This window comes from Asparagus officinalis, chromosome 10 (assembly GCF_001876935.1).
Source record: "Asparagus officinalis chromosome 10, Aspof.V1, whole genome shotgun sequence".
Taxonomy (NCBI): Eukaryota; Viridiplantae; Streptophyta; class Magnoliopsida; order Asparagales; family Asparagaceae; genus Asparagus; species Asparagus officinalis.
The window spans coordinates 808773-823623 of record NC_033803.1 but is presented as its reverse complement, the minus strand read 5'-3'; the positions used below and the strand labels follow the sequence as shown (position 1 = coordinate 823623).

The 14851-nt window shown below is 38.9% G+C and overlaps 2 protein-coding genes across 3 annotated transcripts; both read left to right on the top strand.

Moving 5' to 3' along the window:
• LOC109825398 (ATP-dependent Clp protease proteolytic subunit 4, chloroplastic) lies at window positions 1361-8113 on the top strand. The gene is made up of 2 exons (XM_020392253.1): window positions 1361-1840; window positions 7376-8113. Exons 1-2 carry the CDS (start codon window positions 1452-1454, stop codon window positions 7857-7859), a joined length of 873 nt encoding a protein of 290 aa, XP_020247842.1. The 5' UTR covers window positions 1361-1451; the 3' UTR covers window positions 7860-8113.
• Window positions 8742-14792, top strand: LOC109825661. Of its 2 annotated transcripts, none has more exons than XM_020392527.1 (5): window positions 8742-9091; window positions 9997-10133; window positions 11725-11811; window positions 12880-13007; window positions 14287-14792. In XM_020392527.1, the coding sequence occupies exons 1-5, from the start codon at window positions 8866-8868 to the stop codon at window positions 14603-14605; spliced, it is 897 nt and encodes a 298-aa protein (XP_020248116.1). In that variant the 5' UTR covers window positions 8742-8865; the 3' UTR covers window positions 14606-14792. The 2 variants fall into 2 exon arrangements, with proteins under 2 accessions (XP_020248116.1, XP_020248115.1); XM_020392526.1 differs by having other exon boundaries at window positions 11686-11811.

Sequence of the window (14851 nt, the reverse complement as noted above, 5' to 3'; positions counted from 1 at the left end):
CTGAATATGCATTAACATTGTTAAAACCAAATATTTTATACAAAATTTAGATTAAGAGACATATCTGCACCTATTGCGATTTTTCTTTTTCTTTTTCTCGGATTTGTCACCTTTCAATTTTACATTTTCTAATACTTAAAAGGCTTATTTGTAGTTTTCATTTCTAAACATGATTGTAGAGTGTCCTGAGATTTTTTATGAGTGAGAGCCACAGAGACCATTTAATGAGGTAGGAAATGAGTAGCCATCTCCAAAAAGCTCGCCGGCCCGAGCCCGGCCCGGAACCCAGCCCGGGCCCGACCGGGTTGGAATCCAGCCCGGCCCGGAAACCCGGGTCAGACCCGGGTCCGGGTCCCCTCGCTAGCGCCCGGCCCGGAACTAGTTCCTGATCGGGGCAACGACAACGGGCCGGGCGCCCGGACCCAGAGCTCGACCCTCCACAACGGTCACCCTCGGTGACGTTGCGGGCAAAATCCTAGTCGTGCCGGGTTGGCTCGGCCTGGCGAAAACGGTCACCCTTGGTGACCGTTTTCGCCAAACGGTCAGATATAGTGACCGTTTGCCGGCCGGCCGGGCTAGCCAGGCCAAAACGGTCACAAATCTGACAGTTTTGGCTGAGCTGGCCCGGTCCGGCCCGGTCAAAGCGGACATTTTTTACGTTTTGATGGTTTTGCCCCTTAAACGGTCAAAAATGACTATTTGGTGAGGAGTTTTTGATCATTTGCCTAGGAGGCTGCTCTATAAATAGAGAGGGGGGGGGGTTTCACTTCTTCTCCTAACACCAAAACTCATCTACTTCATTCTAATACCCTCTTATACAATCTTATACTCTCTTATAATCTCTTATACTTTCTAATTCTTTCATCAAATGACTTTTGGCTCTGATTATGAAGAGCAAAATCTATCTCCTACCGATATTGAAATGAGTCCTCCTACAACAACAGCTACTCCTCCTACCGATCCTACAAGTGGTAATCCCGAATCCGGTGGCGACGAATCTGTACCAAGAGCTCCTAAAAGGCCGAGATCCGATGTGTGGAATTTTTTGAGAAGATAGACGTCACCAAGGATGAACACGGTAGGATCCTCACTCAGAAGGCTAAATGTGCGTTGTGCGACCGGACTTTCCAAGCTCATCATAAGAGCGGCACCAACCACCTCAAACGTCATATAAAAAAACACAACAAAAATCAGACTCATCAAGGTGATATCTGACAATCTATGATTTCCCAATCAGTTAGAGATGCTCTAATTCCTATTAAACCACTTTCTTCTAACCATATCCATACGGGTCGAATCCAAGTTGGATAATCCTGCCCGAATCCATTGTCATCCTGCGCCCTCAATTTCCTCCGCATCCAAACCCCCCAACTTTATCGCTTCAACCGGAAAATCCCCAGCCCAAAAAACCTCGACTTTATCTCTTCAACCGGAAAAATCCCCAAATCGCCATGATCTCCCTCTCGATTTCCTCCGCATTCAAACCCTCAATTATTCCCTCGTCAATCACTCAGAAGCCCCTCAAGCCCCCATCTCTCTCCTTCAAACCCTCTCCTTCTCAGGTCTCCGCCACCGCCGAGAGTCCTCGGTTGGGGTTAGATTCAGGTTTAGGGCTAGAGTTTCCGGCAATTTCTTCAGCTCCTCCGTCTCCGGCGACGGCGGCGAGGGGAGCGGAGGGGGACGTGATGGGGCTGCTGCTGAGAGAGAGGATCGTGTTCTTGGGGAATCAGATTGATGATTTTGTTGCTGATGCGATTATAAGTCAGTTGCTTCTTTTGGATGCACAGGATCATACGAAGGATATTAGGCTGTTCATCAATTCTCCTGGCGGCTCTCTTAGGTACGATCTCGTCCTTTTCGGTTGGTTTGAGTCTAGATTCTGATTTCTTGATGAATTTTAAGTTAAATTGCATGATTTCTGCTTATATTTAAGTAGAAATTGAACTGTGCTTGCTCTGCCGGGGTTGAAATTGCTTTCTTTTTTCTATTAGAAATTATTTTAGTTTTGGAAGAAAGTAAATTGCATTTGATTGATCGTAGTACATAATAAACTGGTAGTTAAATTAGCCCACTAATATATATTAATTCCTAGTCAAGTTCACTACATCAACCAAATTCAACCTGGTTATGTAACAGCAGTAAGAAATTTTGTATATACAAAGATTGTGTGCAAACTTAATTTCACAAACTCTACTGTTAACTGAAAACTTAAAAGTAAAACCTAATCAAAATCACTGTTTATTTAAAAATTATGTTGAAGGGTAAAGTAATGAATCAACAAGTTTGATATGATTTATGGTAATTTGGCAATATAAAAGATTGGTATTTGGAAGGTAATTTCAAAATCAGTGTTTATTTAAAGGACATAAACTGATATGCCCGATACTTAACTGAAAAATTAAACATTTACCTTACTGGAGACACAGAAGCCGCGGATAGCCGGAGGAGTTTTAGAAGAGGCAAAGTGCTAGGGTTTGCGTTAGAGGAGGCGAAGAGATCGCATATTCGCAGGAAGAGAATAGGGTGATCGAGACTAAAAGGGGTAGGGCTTAAATGATTTGGACGGGGGAGATGCATCAAAACGTCCTAATCAGAGATGCAATTTAATTTAAAAAAAAATCCATGTTAACTGGTTATATAACATAACGCACATTGAACTCAATATAATGTTTTTTTTCTAGGTTAAACAGTTTCGGGGTTAAATGGGCGTGTTACCTAACAAGAGGGCGCCATTAAGGTACAAATCGTGTTATAACAGGTTATACAACTGGTTTTTTTAAACACTGGTTGGATCCTAAAGTTGATTTCAGGGTTGCTGCCCTCCAAAAGAAATTTGGGGAAGAGAAGGTAAAATGAAAGAGTTGGGTTAAATTTAGGAAAAGATAGGTAATATAGGACTTTAGCAAACTAGCACATGACAGCTCACATGGGTATGTTTCTAGATTATTGTAACGGCTATATATCGGAGAGCATCAACTTGCAACATTTTCAAAACTTTGGGGTATTTATTTGCTGGGTTTTATGACTTTGGGGTATTTAACTGAGAAATATGGGGTATTTAACTGCAGGGTTTGAGATCTTTGGGGCATTTATTTGCTCAATTTTACAATAGGGGTCACTTATTTGCAAGATTGGGGAAACTATAAGGCATTTTTCTGTGATTTGGCCTTTCTAGTTTGAAGTTGGTTCAAAAGATGTTGTTTATACCTACATTGTTGTCTGGTTTTGGAAGTCTAGTTTTTTCCCCACAAGTGAAGGGATGTTATGAATGTTGTGGCAACAACCTTTGTAAAGAAGAAACATAGTAGTTTCTTCTAGTAGTATTGGTCTTAAATTAGCATATTTGAACATATGTATGTTTAGCCATCCTAGATGTTTAGAACAAAGGCTCTGTTGTGATTGTTACGGGCTTACAACTATATTTTAGCAATGTTGGTTTCACTGCATGTGATGGCAATATGAATCATATCAGAATTCTTCACATGCGCGCAATGAGTTTTGATTGCTAAAGGGTTGCAGTGAAATTCCTAACCTGCCCCCTCCCCTCACGTGCTCGTGAAAGGCACACGTTGCCTTTTCGTATACGGGTAGTTTTGATGATTCAGAACTCTTATGAATATGATGGTTGCAAACCTGTTTTAGGCATGTTGCAACGGTTAAGAGAACTTTTGAGTGGAAATTTGATTATCAACATTACATGTTTCAGTTGTAGTTGCTTGTTCTTTAAAGTTTCAAGATCTACTCAATTGACTCAACAAAAGTACCACTTTTGCAAAAAAAATAATTGATCTATTCTAGTAGTAGCAGCAACAGATGATTGACTTGGAAACACCTGTCTAATTATGGTAAAAAAATCATTTTTCCTGTCAGGAATTGCAAAGTAATTGCTGGGAATATAATGATTGCTGGTCTATGTGAGTATCGTTGGACTATTTGGTATAAAATGGACTTAAATTGAACTGAGGGAATTTGAGAACTTTCTTGTTCCGTTGGATCGATGACTATTTGTATCGATGGAATTGTTGTGCGGCCTCAAATGCTGACCTTAAAGTGTTATTCATTCTACTCCGGTGCAAGGACCCCATGTCTGACCCGCTTATACGAACGAGAAGCTCAATTGTCTAGTGTGGACTTGCTAACAACTCTGACAGTGGACGAGCTATCACGTCCTCACAATAGCCAATTAGCTTTCTGATCTGTTGTTTGGCAACGCACAAAGAATGATGTTTATTTAGAGATTTGAAAATGAGGAGGAACTATTATTTCAATCTTTAGAGTCAAGTCTATTTATAGGCTTATTAATCTTGGATTCCAAATAATATTCTTAGAGCCCAAGTAAATTATTTAGAGCGCAAGTAAATTTCTCAGATAGAGCCCAATTATTTAATTAGGGGCTAAGAAACTTTGGGCCCAAGCAATTTTCTAGAATCAAATTTAGAAACTTTCTAGAAGTTTCTACTATTTCCAACAACCATGTTAAGAACAAGATCTTCAACGTGCAACAAATCAAAAAAAACGAAAGTGGTACCATAGTTCAAGCTTAGGCTACCATGGACATAAACTTTCTAGAGATTGGATATGTAAAGCCTCAATGAATCCAGAACACTACAGATGTTGGGTGCTGGTAGGAGCACGCTTTGAGGAGCCACCTGTGCAAGGTGGAGACTTGGTCCTCTCTTATGGAATATGCTGGGTAGATCCTAAAGCCTATGTAGAAATTAAGATAAAGCACATAGCCGTTAAAGTGAAAAGAACAATAGTAAAAGTGGTACTAGTATCATAGTTCAAAGCTTGGCTACTATGAATACACGCCTAATATTAATTTCATGTGTGAGCATTGAATAGAATGTAAAGTACTTGTTCAGGAATTAGCTCATCATTTTCTTGACTACTCTTCAATTGATCTAAGTGGATTCAAAGTCCTAGCGACATCTACATTATGCATGTGAAATTAAAAGGGCAAAAACAGGCAAGTTTGAAAATTGTGGGGATTGTTGGAATTAGTAAAAACTTCGAGGGAGTTTCTAAACTTGATCCTAGAAAATTGCTTAGGCACAAGTTTCTAGGACCCTAAATAAAATTCTTTGGCTCCAAGTAATTTCTTGGGCTCTAAGAGCATTACTTAGACCCAAGGTTAACAAGCCTATAAATAGGCTTGACTCTAAAGGTTGAGATATTAGTTCCTCATTTCATGTTTCTAAAATAGACAAACTTCTTTCATTGTTGTCGTTTTGAAATTTAATCGGATATTCTAAGGTTATGATAGCTCATCCACTGTCAGAGTTATTGGTAGGTTGGGTGGCGACTAAGCCCGCAGAGCCAACCAGGGCCCAAGCCTGCCGTTCTTGGCTAATCTGGAGTGGGGTCCATCCAGGCCAACCTTGAGGCTAGGTCGGGCCAAAGCCTGGGTGTTTGGGCTAAGAGCACAACCCAACCCGACCCATTGACCTCGCCCATTCGGGTCGGGTTGGTCAACTCAGCCTGGCATTTTTCTTTTTCTTTTATTTATTTTATTCTTTTGAATCTTTTTTTAAACATCATTTAGATGTATTTTGACCGATGGGATGAAGGAAGGTTTCAAACTTGATCTATCAATTGTTTGCTTGGAAAACATGCACATTTAAGTATGTTATTAATTTTTAGATTACTAAATTGTTAGTAATAGTTTGTTGCTAATAACTATTTAGTTACTAATAACGAATGTCAATATGGGAAGTTAGGTGCGGGTCAGGTTCCAGGCTCAGTCCAGTTCTGAGTCTTGTCCGAGCTGAGCCGGATTTGCAGGCAGGTTCCGGTTCGGGTCTGGGTTTAAAAAACAAACCTGCATTTGACCCACTTTCGAATCGAACAGGGCCAAACCTGGCCCAGATGCTAGCAGGCTGGGTCAAACCCCAACCAAAATGGGCTGGGTTAGTGCGGGTCGTAGGCTGACCCAGCCCAGTCGCTACCCTTAGGTGCACACTAGGCACCTCTGCTTGTTGTTCCTGGTAGCAGTTCAGACTTGGGATGCTAGCACTAGAGTAGGTCAAATAACGCTTTTAAGGTTAGCGTTCGATGATGCACAACAGCTCCATCGATACGACAATCATCGATCCTACAGAACCAGAAAGTTCTCTAATTCCCTCCGTTTAAAATTTGTCTACTTTACTACTCATCATTTTCTGGTTTGGGAACATAGATATTCATCCTTTTCATCTTGGAGCATTATGGAAATTCGGAAGTGCTATGATTAAGAAGTGAATTATCAAAAGCATACTGCTCTGAGTATCACTTAAGAGATTTCAATCTGAAGTTAAGCATTGACTTTGAAGGTCATTTAAAGACAACAAACATTATTTGGGAGAAGATCATGTCGACTAGATTTCGGTGCTGGTCCTCAACAACCGTGCTTGTGTTCAAGATAAGCCCAGATTCAAAATACATCGAAATAGTGATTACGGAGTCAAGAGTGTAGTGTCTGATCTTCTGGCACTGCCAAGATGGTCAATGAAAAACTGGAAAATGAATGAGAAAATGTTGATGAAGTTGAAATAATTCATAATTGAGCTTGTTATTGTGAATCCTACAATACTTAGTTGATGAAGAAATTGGAAGATTTTCCTTCTCTTTCTTGATATTAGTTCTGGTGCCTTTTTAGTTGTTTCTTTTCTGATTCCGAGATTATCAATTAATGTTATACAACATCACTAGGCGGTTTTGGCTTTTTGGGTCTGGAAACTTGTTAGGTAAGGAGAGCGTCAGCTCATCTCTAGCTGCAGCAGGACGTCAGTGCTAGAAACCTAGGAACTAAAATTTGCAAGTGACCATAAACAGCTATTGGATCCCCAAATCTTTGATATTTGTTAATCCTATCATCAGGGGGAGAATAAGCATCTTTTATCATTATGTCAATGTTTTGTTTTTGTTGCACGGCTGACTTTCTTATCTTTTTATATCTTTGCATTTCCAAACCAAGGCTGTATAGCCAGTAACCTCAGGACCATGGGACCATCCTCCCTCCCCCGATCAAGTCATTTGCTTGAGCTTAACAGTTCCAAATATTTCTGGATCTCTGAGAAGGCCATAGTTGATTGTAAACCTTTTTTTAATTGGAAGATGATACTATGTTTGATCCTGACCAAGAACCATAACAGGTTTAAACAGTCTTAATTTTGGTAAATCCAGTAACGGACATGTCCGAGATGATGGACACATTTCGTATGAAAATTAACTGTGAATGGAAATGTCGAGACGGTGTTCCTGAAGTAACTGCAGACTATCGCGTATCAAAGCTTTGATTATTTCTGTAAACAGCTAAATTGAAGTTCTTTCTTGAAACCTTTTCTTTAAACTATTGAAATTCTACATGCTTCCTGACTCTGAGCTTCTCTCTCAGTGCAACAATGGCCATCTTTGACGTGGTTCAGCTAATTCGAGCCGATGTCTCAACCATTGGTCTCGGCATTGCAGCCTCAACATCTTCACTAATCCTCGGTGGCGGTACTAAAGGCAAGAGATTAGCAATGCCCAACACAAGAATAATGCTCCATCAACCTCTGGGTGGTGCCAGTGGCCAAGCCATAGATGTCGAAATCCAAGCCAAAGAGATCCTTCACAGTAAAAACAATATCATCAGAATAGTCTCTGGATTCACTGGGAGATCAATTGAACAGGTACAGAAGGATATTGACAGAGATCGATACATGTCGCCGATAGAGGCTGTTGAGTATGGTATTATTGATGGTGTTATTGATAGAGATGCCATCATTCCTCTCATGCCAGTGCCAGAGAAGGTGAAGCCTAAGTTGAATTATGAAGAGATTAGTAAAGACTACAGGAAATACCTGACCCCAGAGATTCCAGATGATGAAATATACTGAAGGAAACTCCCTATTTTGTAGGATTTTGAGCTCTGGCAAGTGTTCTCGTTAGCTTTGTGCATCGGTTTATGCTCGAACGGGGCGATTAGGTTATTGTTGTAATTTACAGGATTTAATGGTGGACTTTGTTTCCATAAGTTCTTTGTGTTACCCAAATGGATGAAACTGTAAAACATGAGCATTCTGGATATTGTGTAATGTAGAGAGAGAGCAAAATTTAATCTCCAGAGATCTGATGACAGGGATTTTCAAGATATTGCTATGGAATTGTAGTTCAAAAAATTTCAGTAGTTTAAAGAACCATCGTTATTTGTTGATAGATGAAGGTAAAATTAAAAAAAAAGAAAGAGAGAAAATTACGATGATACCGAAATTTATAATTTAAAAAGTAAAATAATCCAAAATAAACTTATTTCATGCGCTCGAGTTCGGATTTGGATCCTCTCCACTACAAAAAAGTAGTGAAGAGACCACTATTTTTAATCTCAAGCATTGATTATTTAGTAGGCGGTTATGATACAATCTAAATCTAACATTTACCATACCCCGTGTATTGCACTCATTCCCAATTTGCACTAAAAGAAAAAATTATAACCATCAACTAGATAATCAATGACTTTGATTATGTAGTGGTCCCTCCACTATTTTTTTTTATAGTGGAAAGGATCCGAATCCCTCGAGTTCTGCTAGAAGTGCTAGAAAGCACGCTGGTCTTCTCTCTCCAAGACTAGTCTCCATTGACCCTAACAAATAACAATATCCAAAAAAAAAAAGGGAAAAGAAAAAAGAAAGAAAGAAAAATATATATCAAGCAAACAAATAATAAAAAAATAATAAATGGTACATTTATAAATTGTCTATAACCCCTCATTTCACCAAGCGGCAAAAAATCCCCCCTCCCTCTCCTCTTCCCCGCTAACGAACCAAATCCTTTTATCCCCCCCATCGGAATCCCCCAAATTGGAAGCCCTAATTCGCCATGGATTTCGACTAACTTATCTCACCAATGGATCCTTCAGATCCTAACCAGATCCCGGATGATGGAGGAGGAGGAGGAGGAGAGGAAAAGCGAGCCCTCAGGATCTTGACTCGTTGCGGTTGCGGCATCATTTTGTCGCTGGGGCTCTCGGTCTTTTTCTCTCTCGCCTTGGTTCTCGCGGCGATCGGGATCGGGAATTTGACGGCGAAGTCTCCGGTCTCGGTTCCGGCGATTTGCAGGATCGTCTCCAGCAGTGAGTTTGCTTTTTGTTCTCCGTCCTCGATTAATTAGGTTATGGGGAGCATGCGGATTGGATGTGAAGAGAATTTTGGTTAAGAATTAAGTTTGATAAATTCCTGAAAGATGAATTCGTCTCTAGCAGCGTGTTCCTGAAAAAAAGAGAGAATTTTGATTAAGAAATGTGTTTGGCGGGTTCCTGATAGAGTAATCAATGTCTTAATATGCTATCAATTTAAGAACTGATTGTTAACCATAGTTAGCAAGCTAATTCTGTTGTCGCTGGGCGCGCACACACACACTGTTTAATCTGTACTATTAGTATTAGATAGGAAGACACCATCTTCTGAAAAAAAGGCATATTTGAAATGAATAACTCAGTAAAATAGCATAAGAATGAATGCGCCAGTAAGAAACGCACAATCAACAAGGACCGAGGAGTCAGGAGATAGCAATATGTATTTATGCAACGCAAAGATTTGGCTAGTAGTTAACATAGTAAAGGAAACGTCCTGTAGCAGAGATGATGGAGAGAAGGATTCATGATGGCGATCCTAAAGATCTGCAGTAAAGAATTTTTTTCCTTTTCTAGTTGTTGTAGTTGTAAAATAGGGCTTTTGATTACATACATACGGGTTTCATAAGAACTCAAGTGACTTTATATTGACCGTAGCCCATAATGTTGCTAGGCTCTCTTGATCCTCCTGTGGTAAACATAAAATTGTTTGTATCATTTATGTCCCAAGATTATGATCCATGCCTTTTCACTTGACTTTTGCCTGAAATTGGAAATTTCTACACTGCAAAAAACCTACATTGACTCTGCTTGGTTAAGTTTGTAAGAGTTGCACTTTCCCCCTTGGATCCACAGTGTAGCATTACGCCATCTTCGAGCTTCACCTGTTCCTATATTTTTTGCAGGTGTAGATATTAGGTCGTCTAAAGTCTGTGAACTTGGACTTCTGAATTATAGAGCTAAGAATGTTCTTTACCCTCTGGGCAAGGGGAAGAAAAGATATCGATGTCATGATGATTACTATTGGGCTTCGGTGTTTGAGGTGATCTCCATCTTGTATGTATCTTTACTGGCTGCTATAAAATGTATTTATTACTTCAATATTATATTACGTGATAGTACATTTTAGTACTTCATACTACAGAATTTGATTCACAATGGATTTTAGGCATGGCAGTCATTCACCAATTGCATTATCTTCAAGTGATGAAAAGTACTCTTGTGCATAATATTTTCCCTGTTAATTATTTTAACTTTCCTTATCATTGTGAAGGATTGTTGCATGAGAGGTTAAACAAGTAAGTTGACATGGATCACTTCACGGATTAGAGCAAGTAAAATCTGGGTAAAGGTGCACTCACACTCATATGAAACTGTGAAGTCTGAAGAGGAATAGAACATATTTACAATGAACTCCTTTGTCAAAATGATGAAAATTTTGCATTCATCTTTGGTAAAATGCAGTCAGCTAAGCTCCCACTATACCGATTACTATCGAGAAGGTCCTTTCTCTTATAGTTGGTTTGGTCGGGAATTCTATCAAGTTGGTGGGGCTGATATCCGGTGGAGAGCCGTCATTCTTTCTTAACTTTGAGTAAGGCTACTAAGCTAACACCCCCATAATGGGAAAAATCATTCTTTCTCAACTTTGAGTAAGCTATGTAGCTAACACCCCATAATGAGAAAAGGATTAATGTGATGGTATGATTTAAATAAAGTAATTGACAGACGTGCTTGTAAACAACTATTTCTTATGCTTATTAGTTTATGGGTAAAGTTTGGTGCTATCCGAGGAACTTGGTAAAGAATAGGTCAAAACAGCTGGCTTTGTGTAAAAGTGGACTTCAAGAGGGAAGTATGTCAGTATGAGGAGGCAAAGTAACGAAGCATTAAACGGATAAAGGATGACTACATGAAGATCAATCTGTATTTTTTTACAGATCTATGTATGCGGCTGGATGCCTGATTGTCTGGAAAGTACTTGGTCCTTAAACTAAGAACTGAACACTGTGGTGTATTAAATATCTAACATAAACCTTGAAAGGCCCGCATCAGGCAAACGTGTCATCACTTCGGAGCATTAGTACTTTGCATTTTGTTACATGTGTCTGTAACTTTTGCTATTTAGTAAGTTTTTTCTCCAATTTCTGCTGAATAATGAGTTGTATGTCCTCTTTGACAGATGTTTTAGGTTTAGGGTCTTGTTCTGTAAACTTCACTAAAAATCCTAATCTACTGTGAGTAAGAAGTCATACCCAAAAAAAAAGGAAAAAGAAAAAGAGGAGAGCTCTTTTGAGAAGGAATTCAATTACAGCAAAATATGAAGAAATGTTACATGAACTTACTGCAGAAAATATCGTTAGTAGAAAAAAAAATAGAGAACCACATGAAAGTAACAGCTTCTGCTTCACCAATCTTTGTTTTTTAGCATAAGCTGTATTTTTCTGAATAAGAAGGTGCACTCTACCACATGCCTCTTGGTTAAGCATAATCACCAATTCGGAATATGTTCTGATGTAGTAACTGTTTTTATAGAACTTTCTGCTTCACTTGAAGCATGCTATTTTTAGTTAATCTTGGATTCTCTCTTTCAGGTAGAATATAAAGAATATTTTTCTGGTCAAGTACTGCAGGCAGTGGCAGAGGCTCCTAAAGAGGCCCTTCCTCTTGACTGTAGGCCCAGCTTTGGTACTGCATGGTCCACAAAAATGAAGTTCAAGGTATATCTGCAAAATGTTCATCTTGTTTTAACAATTCTTATCAATTCCAAATTGTGACTTATTAGTTACATGTGCAATGGGATCCAATATTAATAAAGTACTTGATGAGAATTATCTGATCTCTTAATTATGGAAATCCTTTCAAATGAGAATGCTTGTCTTTCTATTGTTTGTTGAGTTATATATTTAGAACCCAGTTTGAAACCCAGCTTTTTGAAACCTTGGACATTCTTTCTTGATGATAATGGTCAGTGGTCGCGCTATAGTGTTTAATACTAATCAATACCGGTCCTGGTTGTTTCTATGATTGCCTGGAATTTATCTAGAATCTTGGTGAATCATTTGAATCCTTTTCATCAGAATGATCTCTTTTTTATGTATTCCCTTTGTATTAAAAATAGGATTCAAAGGTCTGGTGCTGGTTTTGCAGCTAAATGATCGGAAACGATTTTTGACCGAGTCCTTAATAATACCTGATCTCTGGGTGGATAGATTCCATGTCTAAATGATATGAACAGGTAAATTACTTGTTTTGGTTTGGGATTGTTTGTGAACAGGGTTTCTGTGTGATACTGTGGTTCAGGTTTGTATTTTGCTTTATTATGTAAACCGGTCTAGTATTGCAATAGGCTTAGCATTCTTGTCATATGGCAGTTGTGTTGTCGACATTGCTGTCCTCGTGGCGAGGCATTGGTTTCTAGAATGCAAGGATTACTTTCTTGCCATGAATGGATTATTCACACCTTTGCAGTTTGTGGAACTATTTTAACTTCATAGTGTTACAGATTTATACAACAAACGTTGAAGGCTTTGTAAAAAAAGTTGAAACCATCCTTACCCCCTTAAAGAGAAATAATTAAAAGTACAATTAATTTTGTTTAACTTTACTAACCCCTAAATCCAGTTTGTGAATAGTTGTATCATTAAAAACTATCGGTACTTATTGACACAACTCAACTGTGCTTCTTTAGGGGTCTAAGTTATTGAACTCATTATCTTTTATAACACTAGGTTGTCTTCATTATATCAAACACTAGGTTGTCTTCATTATATCAAACTATTTTGTAGGTGAATGAAACCTACAACTGCAGATATACTTTGGGAAGCCGCAAAGCTGACATCTGTCCTGACAATCTTTTCAATTGTCAATCAAAGGACCCATCTGTGACAGAATTGGTTAGAAGATTCTTCATACTGTGAGTAGACTAAGATATTCTTTTGTTCTTGATATGATGACCTTTTCTTCAGCAGTAAACGTTGTAGATATGGATGGTCTGACCATCATAGCTTACTATTGTAGGCAATCATTGGAACTAAAGTTCATTACCAAAAAATAACTCTAGTTGATAAAAATGTGACGCAATCTATTTGTACTTAAACCCATTTGCTCAACGCTTAAAAGAGCACAACCCCTCCCTCCCCACCCCCACCCCCACCCCCACCCCCAGCGACCCGACACACCTTAAAAAAACCACAATCAGCATTCAGCATGCCCATTACATCTTAGAAAAAGAAAGGGGGGGGGGATGACGTGCACAAAATGCGGTAATCAGAAAGTTTATCTACTGCTTTGGCGTCGCTCTTGTACTTTTGCCACTATTTGATGCACTAAACTTCACTTTCATGGTTGATCATTTTGTTTAGCATCCTTATGACTTCACGGACTTTATTCCACCATATCCTTTTTTCTACCTTTTCTAGAATGACAATGCGGTCAGCATTCAAGTTAATTCATGTTCAACTAATTCTCTTGTACTTGAAAGAAGCTTCTTGAACCATATTTACCAGCATTCAAGTTAATTCATGTCCAACTAATTCTCTTGTACTTGAAAGAAGCTTCTTGAACCATATTTACTGTTTGTGATATTGTTTGGCTACTAAGTTCTCTTTTGAAAGTGTATACTGGTTAACTAACACTAAAAATAGTCCACTCAACCTTAATGACAAGCTACTTGCTTACTTTTCTGGGTCACTACATAACCGGTTAATGTTTACTAATTTGTTAACGGGTAGGATATTAGGCATTTGTAAATGGGTCGTTCCAAACTTCACATTAACGGAAAAGGGAAAAGAATATGATTATGTACTCTTAATTAAAGAGGTTAAGAGGGTTGATACTTGATAGTAATGTGTTATCTATATGGTTATGAGGGTTGATAGAAAAATAAGTTCAAGATAGTCTATGTTCAAACGGAAGGCCATTTCATTTTAAAAAGCTGGTGGTCTAGAATCACGGCTCCAGTCATAAGCTACAATTGTTATCCGACTTGATTCCCCTAGATCCATATGATCATTCACCGCATGTCGATAGGCCCTAAATTGATCACCTGACTGGCATGACATTTGGAATTCGTCACATATCTCTATCTATACAAGTTAAAGTCTAGATTTAAAAAAAAAAAAAGTCCATTTTCGTAAGCTATTAACTCTTCCTTTCTCACTTTAATCTAACTCGTGTTAATTTATCAATATTAGGTTTATGAGATCAGTCATCTTCGATAAGGACAGTACCGGGCTCAAGGGAGTATATGCAGTGGCTGGCACAATTTCAGGCGTGCTATTTGGCATATGTTTCGTGATCCTCCTCAAAACCCTACAATCCTCCGTTCTCTCTCTCATCAAACGGTGGAAAGCTCGAAAGCACCAGCTCCAATCCTTTGCTGTTGGATTGAGGCGAGCATGTCTCCTGGTTGCATATTTCTGTGCTGCGGCTTGGCTGATGTTGGAGTACGGCAAAATGATTGGGCTTAAACAGTTTTCTTTGAAGGCTAATCTTGCTGAGAGAACTGTATAGTGATGTGTTGTGTATATTATCCATTGATGTATGTATAATATCAGTGTCAGTTCCTCCGTGTTTACATGAAAATGGCAACCAAGTTGAGGGGCACGAGTTTGAGAATATGGATGAGATGGTGATTTATCGAAGAGTGAATCATATTGTTAAACTAGTAGTTCTGTTAGTGAGCAATTATAGTGATTAATATCGTTTGATGCTATTCTCGGTGAAGAGCATGCCATCATAGTAGTAAAAGTTTTTGGG

What these genes read in the sequence shown, in the direction of transcription:
- LOC109825398 (XM_020392253.1), top strand. Translation starts at nt 1,452, where the DNA reads ATGATCTCCCTCTCGATTTCCTCCGCATTCAAACCCTCAATTATTCCC. An exon ending in TCTCCTGGCGGCTCTCTTAG is followed by an intron (nt 1,841 to 7,375) that starts GTACGATCTCGT and finishes CTTCTCTCTCAG; the next exon opens with TGCAACAATGGCCATCTTTG.
- LOC109825661 (XM_020392526.1), top strand. Translation starts at nt 8,866, where the DNA reads ATGGATCCTTCAGATCCTAACCAGATCCCGGATGATGGAGGAGGAGGA. An exon ending in ATTGGGCTTCGGTGTTTGAG is followed by an intron (nt 10,134 to 11,685) that starts GTGATCTCCATC and finishes TCTCTCTTTCAG; the next exon opens with GTAGAATATAAAGAATATTT. An exon ending in GTTAGAAGATTCTTCATACT is followed by an intron (nt 13,008 to 14,286) that starts GTGAGTAGACTA and finishes TATCAATATTAG; the next exon opens with GTTTATGAGATCAGTCATCT.